General features: G+C 40.1%; 1 protein-coding gene across 1 annotated transcript in view; it reads left to right on the plus strand.

Annotated features, from left to right (window-relative positions):
• LOC109974922 (zinc finger protein with KRAB and SCAN domains 1-like) overlaps nt 1-8560 on the plus strand; it is a 19716-nt gene that overhangs the window by 5344 nt on the left and 5812 nt on the right. Inside the window, exon 2 of the mRNA XM_020625376.1 lies at nt 5649-6332. Coding sequence (XP_020481032.1) covers nt 5649-6332 — 684 coding nt within the window. The remainder of the gene's footprint in view (nt 1-5648; nt 6333-8560) is intronic.

Raw genomic sequence — 8560 nt, forward strand, 5'->3', positions numbered from 1 at the left:
CTGTGCACACAAGAATATATATATTGTAGAAAACACTAGTATCTTTACACACTATATGGAATATTAAGGTTGCTGTATGATTGCAGCACAAGCACTGCTTGGAAATCCTTATCTTAGTATGACACTGTTTTTGGAAATAAAAGTGTGGCCTTCATTTGGTCATAGTATGTTCACTTATGTACTTATGGGAGAGCCTTTATGCATAGCCTTCACTTAGTTGTGGTGTCTGTGCTTCTGAGGAGCAGTGCTATGCTCCAGGGCAGTTACCATGGTTACGCTGTATTAGACTGTTTGAAGACACTGTAACTGAAAGCATCAATATAGTCTTATGCACTAGATGGAATGTAACTTTCACTGAGTTTGAAGTATGAGCACTGTTTCATGTAATTGAACTAAACAAGAATGTAACCTTTAACCATGTTTTAATTAACTACAATGTGTATTCACTGTGATGTGCCTTGGGAGTGATGCTCAGCACTGCTTCCCATGCAGGGAGTTACAGGAAAAGGCAAAATGATTGAAATCAGTGGACATAAGATGTCTGGCTACACTCCACTGTTTTACATTTAAAGAACTGATAAGGACAAGTTTTAGCTTTCTCAGCATTACTGACTGTTCATGTAATCATTATGTGTATGTGTGCCTTTGATCACAGAAAAAGTACCTAAGTTTTAGGGAGGAAGACTTAACTGTCATGAGAGAAGCACTGTGTATGGTGGGATAGAAACTTTGGTTGGGTGCTGATTGATCTCAGCTGCATCCTAAGGAATGTAAGTAGGCGGGAAGAATAGTATATAACACACAATGTTAGAAAGATCAGATCAGATCAATTTGGCTGCTGCTGGTGATCTCCAGATGCGCATCTGTTAATAAAGGTAATTATTAATTAAGTGCACTTTGGTATTTTGTGGTGTTTTGTGACTGAATATTCTTTCCATCATCTGAAACCCGATGAGGAAGTGGTTGACTTCCGACACTGGTAAACCCAGATATGGGCCTATATTTGAACTTAATAAGCTTACAAGTGCAGAATATAAGTATGCTATAAGATTTATTACAAAAAATGAACAAAAGCTGAGGTCTGACTCTATGGCTGAAAAACTCCTAAGAAATAATATGAAATCATTCTGGAAAGATGTTAAACATATTAACAGCAGTAGATTTTCTTTACCCCATACTATTGATGGAGTTTCTGGCCCGGATAAGATAGTTGAGCTCTAGCGACACCGCTACTGCCATCTATTTAATTGTGTCCCTAGTGAAACTTCCTCTATAGGGAGGGTTGACTTTGTTGATTTTATTAAAACATATGTGGTTTCTCAAGCAATAAGCAACTTGTCAGCAAATAAGTCAACTGGGATGGACTGCATTTCTGTAGAACATCTTAAGTATGCTAGTTTGAGGTTGGCACAGACGCTTCTAAAGCGTTTGACCGTGTGAATCATAGGAAGTTATTCCAGAAATTGTCTGACGCTCGAGTGCCTAAATATATTGTGAGATGCTTGTCTTATTGGTATGCCCAACAGACTATGCGTGTCAGATGGGGTAATTGTATATCTGCACCCTTTCAGACCTGTAATGGGGTAAGACAGGGTAGTCTGTTGTCCCCGATTTTGTTTAATTTTTATATGAATGGTCTCTCTAAGGAGCTAAATACGTATGTGTAAAACAGGATGTATGGTTGGAGGTGTAATTGTGAATCACTTAATGTATGCAGATGATCTGGTGATCTTTAGTCCCAGCTCAGCAGGTGTCCAGCAGCTCTTGAATTATGTTCTCTGTTTGGGGAGCTTCACGATGTCAAGTACAATTCTGCTAAGTGTTATTATGATATGCCACACAAAAGAGGACAGGTCCCTTGCATTCCCCTTTTTTAAGTTATCTGGTAACATTTTAACTGTGTGTAATGAAGTTAAGTACTTGGGTCATGTTATAAATGATTGTTTGTCTGATGATGGGGATATGTATCGGCAGTGCCGCATGTTGTATGCGCAAGCAAATGTGTTGGTTCGGAAATTTGGTTCGTGCTCGAATGGAGTAAAATTGACTTTGTTTAGAGCGTACTGTACCTCCCTGTACACTGCACATCTATGGTCTAATTATAAAGAAGGCAGTCTTAGGAAACTGACAGTGGCCTATAATGACGCCTTGAGGTTATTATTGAAAAAGCCTAGATAGATGAGTGCCAGTGAATTGTTTGTGTCATCTTGGATCAGTACACTATCTGCTGTTTTAAGGAATTTGATGTATAAATTTATTTGTCATTTGAATAGTTCTGGAAACTACATTGTTTTATTGCTGACTAATATTGCATATAGTGATATGCGATATACTTCAGTACTTTGGAAACACTGGTATACCTGCCTTTTAAAAGGGTAGTTGTTTATTGGTTCTTGTTGTTGTCCTTTTATTGTTATCTATTGCTGATTGTTCTGTGGTTTTATTGTATTTTTTAGTATTTATACATCTGGATCTTGAGTCTGTAATAAAATATCTATGTAAAAATAAATTTACATAAAAATAAAATGGTAAATAAAATTATGAATACAAAAATAATAAATAAAATGGTGAATTTCACATATTGCACATGGTGTAATTGTATATGGTCTCCTACTTAGTAGGGTAATGAGGAGTTATTGCACAGGTTTTCCACATTTCCGTATTTGCCATCAGTCTTACTGTGGCAGGGAAAAAGCTGTTGTGAAGTCTTGTTCTGTGTGTGATGATACTGTCCGCCCTGCTGTGCCTGAGGCTGTAGGTGCAGTTTTGTGTCTGAGTAGAGTGTGAGCTGGGTGGAGTGGATCTCTGATTATGTTCTCTGCCCTTTTATGACAGCACTGTGTGTACAGTGTGTCCATAGCAGGCAGTTCAGTCCCAGTGATCCTCTCTGCAGTCTTTACGACACAGAGCCTTCCTCTCTGCCTGTGTGGTGTTATCATACCAGACTGTGATGCCAGTGGTGAGGATGCTCTCTACCAGTCCTCTATAAGCCTGGGTGAGAGGGCGATGGTTCAGACCAGCTTTTCTGAGCCACCTGATAAAGTATAGCCACTGCTGGACTTTCTTCACTGTGGTAGCTGTGTTCAGTGATCAGGTCAGATGTCACCCTTTGGAGGTGGACACCCTCTCTACCTTTAAGATTAGATTTAAGACTTTCCTTTTTGATAAAGCTTATAGTTAGGGCTGGATCAGGTGACCCTGAGCCTTCCCTTAGTTATGCTGCTATAGGCCTAGATGGCTGGGGGGCCCCATGATGCTCTGAGTTTCTCTCCTCTCCTCTCCTCTCCTTTCTCCCTATGCTTCTATATGCCACCATTACACATCACTAACTGTGTGTCTCCTCTCTCCTGTAGTGTGTCCTCTCTCTCTCCCTGTACCTTTCTGTAGGTTGCTCTGGCTCTGGAGCTCTGTGTTTCTGATGAGCAGTCACCAGCCACATCGACCTGACCACTGTTTGATTGTTTGTTGCATCCTGTTGCTTTTCTTCTTTTCTCTCTGCTCTATCCACGCACCCCAACGCAGAAGGCTGCCCACCAAAAGCAGGGGTCTGTCGGAGGTTTCTTCCGTTAAAGGGAGTTTCTCCTCCCCACTGTCGCCAAGTGCTGCTCAGGGGGGATTTGTTGGGTTTCCCCTTTGTTATAATAGTGATAACAGGAAGGTCTAGACCTTACTTTGTAAAGTGTCCTGAGATGACTTTTGATGTCATTTCGCGCTATACAAATAAACTTTGATTTGATTTGAATGTGCAAACAAAGATGAGTTATATTCACTGAAAAATAATAGAGAGGTGACTTTATGGCAAAATGGCCACAGGAATGACCTGTCCATCAACAATTAGTGTCTGGATGAATGCTTATGTGATTGGTAGCATCTCTGAGCTAATCAAACAGTTAATTGGATATTTCTCCGTACCATCAAGTTAGGACGATAGTCATTGATAAGATCAGCCTCCACAAAGAATACATGACGTAGGTCATAACTTTGTTAGAGAGCAAATCTTATGGGGGGTAACGATGGAGATAGCAGAATGTAGCCTATTTTAAAAGAACCTGCTAATATAGCTAATACATACTGAATTTGCTAAACTACGTTAGCCAAGGAAGCTAGTTAGGTATGTTACATAAATAATGTTACAAATATAACTTAGGGTTTCCTTCAAATAACTCTAGGGTCAAGGCTGTGCCACACTGTGGTCCTGAGAACATTCAGTGCCTTGGAAATCATTTTATATCCTTGCTCTGATCTATGCCTTGTCACAGTTTGATCGCAAAGATCCACAGCCAGCTATTTGGATTTCATGGCTTGGCTTATGTCCTGACAGTGCAGTGTACTGTAAACTGTGGGCCCCAGGTGTGTGCCTTTCCAAACTATGTCCAGTCTGTTTACTTTGCAACAGGTGCACTCCAGTTTTAGGCTGAATAATTAAAACAAATAGAATGCACCTGACCAGAAATGTGAGTGTAACAGCAAAGGGTCTGAATACTATTGACAGTAAGAGATTTCAGTTTTGGATTGTAGTGGTTAAAACTAACAAGCTACAGATAATATGCAACATGTAATAGAATACAGTGAGAGTGTGTAGATTACATGTAGTTACTATATGCAGTAGTCAATAACTAATTTCTGCAAGCCCTCTGTACTATGTCAGCTCACTGTGTAAATAGTTTGTGTGTGCTGAAGCAAGAACATTTTGGGTTCATGGCCTGTTTGTTTAACCCATTGGGTCATCCTGATCTGGAGATGACCTGTTAAATAGATAGTCATTGATAAGATCAGCCTCCACAAAGAATACATGACGTAGGTCATAACTTTGTTAGAGAGCAAATCTTATGGGGGGTAACGATGGAGATAGCAGAATGTAGCCTATTTTAAAAGAACCTGCTAATATAGCTAATACATACTGAATTTGCTAAACTACATTAGCCAAAGAAGCTTAGTTAGGTGATGTTACATAAATAATGTTACAAATATAACTTAGGGTTCCCTTCAATTAATTCTAGGGTCAAGGCTGTGCCACACTGTGGTCCTGAGAACATTCAGTGCCTTGGAAATCATTTTATATCCTTGCTCTGATCTATGCCTTGTCACAGTTTGATCGCAAAGATCCACAGCCAGCTATTTGGATTTCATGGCTTGGCTTATGTCCTGACAGTGCAGTGTACTGTAAACTGTGGGCCCCAGGTGTGTGCCTTTCCAAACTATGTCCAGTCTGTTTACTTTGCAACAGGTGCACTCCAGTTTTAGGCTGAATAATTAAAACAAATAGAATGCACCTGAACAGACATGTGAGTGTCACAGCAAAGGGTCTGAATACTTTTGACAGTAAGAGATTTCAGTTTTGGATGTTTAATGAATTTTCAGGCATCTCTATGACCATGGTTTCACTTGGTCATTGTGGCTGATTAAGTGTAAAATGATGGGCAAAAATGGCAGTTGCATCCATTCAGAACTGAATCCAGAACACAGTAAGATGTGCAAAGACTAGAGGGGTCTAAATACTTTGAATCCACTGTATTTCAGTTTGTGTCAGATTGAAAATGAAAAAGTGACCAATGTCCTCTACTCTTAACAAGTTTATGAATAAAAAACATTACTTTTGCTTTTTCTCTCATCACATCAGTGACCTCTTCCTTCCTTTGTCCCTCCAGAACTACCACAGCAACATGTCTGTAAGGAGGAGGTGGTTCTGGCTGACCAGCAGCTCTGGAACCAGGAGAGGAACTCCAGTCTGGACCAAGAGGACCCAGAGCCTCCACAGATTAAAGAGCAACAGGAGGAACTCTGCAGCAGTCAGGAGGGAGAGCAGCTTGGACTGAAGCAGGAGACCAATCCCTTTATGTTGACTCCTACTTATGAGGAAAATGACCACAGTGAAGCAGAACCAACCAGTGACCAGCAGCTCCTCTCTCACAGCTCTGCTGTAGCTGAGAGCCAGGATCAGGAAGGAAGCCAACCTGGAGACTCAGGATCAGCTAGTAATGCAGAGCCAAAGCCAAAGAGGAAACGCCACAAAGACACAAGTCACAGTAGCAGTGTAGACACCTCTCCCCTGTCAGAGACTCACTCTGATCCTCCCACAGATAGAAAGTCTTTAAAGTGTGACACCTGTGGGAAAATGTTTAGGTATAAGTCCCATTTTAATAGACATCTTAGAAACCACAAAATGGAGAATCGGTATTGCTGTGAAATGTGTAAGAAAAATTTCAGATATAACAGTGTGTTTTTGATCCACATGAGGACTCACACAGGTGAGAGGGCATTTGTTTGCAAGACCTGTGGGAAAGGATTCAAGAAGTCATCAGCTTTGAAGGTTCATTTAACAACCCACATACGTGAGAGGCCATATTCTTGTAAAATGTGTGGGAACTCTTATATACAACGAATGAAATTGTTGAACCACATGAGAACCCACACAGGAGAGAGGCCATATTTTTGTAAAACATGGGAAAACGTTCGCACTAAAGAGCAGCTTGTCGATTCACCTAAGAACCCACACAGGTGAGAGTCCATATTCTATAAAACACGGGGGACGTGACAGTCCATAAAGTTGAAAAGGCGAATTCCTGTAGCACCTGTTGGAAAGGATTCTCTACAACAACGCACTTGAAAAAACACAAGTGTTTGCTTTTGACTGACATGAAGTTACCAGTAACACCACAGTAGTTCAGATTATAACTCCAGGGAACCCTTTCTACCTCCACTATCTACCAGTTCGCTGAAATGTGCATTGTGATGGAGTAATATTTGTAATTACATAATCAGCAATGTCTTAAGTTGAAACATGATGAGCTTCACAGTATGAAATGTTTACTGTTGGTGTCTTAATTCAGTTGGTATAATTAGGTTGTATTAACTTAGATGTGTTTACATAACCATTTACTTGTTTAATATTCCTTGATAATTTAAGTAAAATAAAAACTTTTTTCACTACCAACTCCTGTGTTCTACACTGTGTGCACAATTATTAGGCAAGTGAGTATTTTGACCATATCATCATTTTATCCATAATTTCCAACTCCAAGCAGTATAAACTTGAACGCTTATTGGACTTGAGGGAGAGCAGCTTGGACTGAAGCAGGAGACCGATCCCTTTATGTTGACTCCTACTTATGAGGAAAATGACCACAGTGAAGCAGAACCAACCAGTGACCAGCAGCTCCTCTCTCACAGCTCTGCTGTAGCTGAGAGCCAGGATCAGGAAGGAAGCCAACCTGGAGACTCAGGATCAGCTAGTAATGCAGAGCCAAAGCCAAAGAGGAAACGCCACAAAGACACAAGTCACAGTAGCAGTGTAGACACCTCTCCCCTGTCAGAGACTCACTCTGATCCTCCCACAGATAGAAAGTCTTTAAAGTGTGACACCTGTGGGAAAATGTTTAGGTATAAGTCCCATTTTAATAGACATCTTAGAAACCACAAAATGGAGAATCGGTATTGCTGTGAAATGTGTAAGAAAAATTTCAGATATAACAGTGTGTTTTTGATCCACATGAGGACTCACACAGGTGAGAGGGCATTTGTTTGCAAGACCTGTGGGAAAGGATTCAAAATGTTAGCACATTTGGATGTTCATTTGTGAACCCACACAGGTGAGAGGCCGTATGTTTGCAAGACGTGTGGGAAAGGATTCAAGAAGTCATCAGCTTTGAAGGTTCATTTAACAACCCACATACGTGAGAGGCCATATTCTTGTAAAATGTGTGGGAACTCTTATATACAACGAATGAAATTGTTGAACCACATGAGAACCCACACAGGAGAGAGGCCATATTTTTGTAAAACATGGGAAAACGTTCGCACTAAAGAGCAGCTTGTCGATTCACCTAAGAACCCACACAGGTGAGAGTCCATATTCTATAAAACACGGGGGACGTGACAGTCCATAAAGTTGAAAAGGCGAATTCCTGTAGCACCTGTTGGAAAGGATTCTCTACAACAACGCACTTGAAAAAACACAAGTGTTTGCTTTTGACTGACATGAAGTTACCAGTAACACCACAGTAGTTCAGATTATAACTCCAGGGAACCCTTTCTACCTCCACTATCTACCAGTTCGCTGAAATGTGCATTGTGATGGAGTAATATTTGTAATTACATAATCAGCAATGTCTTAAGTTGAAACATGATGAGCTTCACAGTATGAAATGTTTACTGTTGGTGTCTTAATTCAGTTGGTATAATTAGGTTGTATTAACTTAGATGTGTTTACATAACCATTTACTTGTTTAATATTCCTTGATAATTTAAGTAAAATAAAAACTTTTTTCACTACCAACTCCTGTGTTCTACACTGTGTGCACAATTATTAGGCAAGTGAGTATTTTGACCATATCATCATTTTATCCATAATTTCCAACTCCAAGCAGTATAAACTTGAACGCTTATTGGACTTAATGCATATCAGGTGATGTGTTTTAGTGTAACGAGGGAGGGTGTGGCCTAAGGAGATCAACACCCTATATCAAGGTGTGCATAATTATTAGGCAGAATGTTCTCCTCTGGAAAAATGGGCCAAAAAAGAGATTTAACTGACTCTGAAAAGTCAAAAATTGTAAAAAGT

The sequence above is a fragment of the Monopterus albus genome, unplaced genomic scaffold (assembly GCF_001952655.1).
Source record: "Monopterus albus unplaced genomic scaffold, M_albus_1.0 scaffold354.1, whole genome shotgun sequence".
NCBI lineage: Eukaryota > Metazoa > Chordata > Actinopteri > Synbranchiformes > Synbranchidae > Monopterus > Monopterus albus.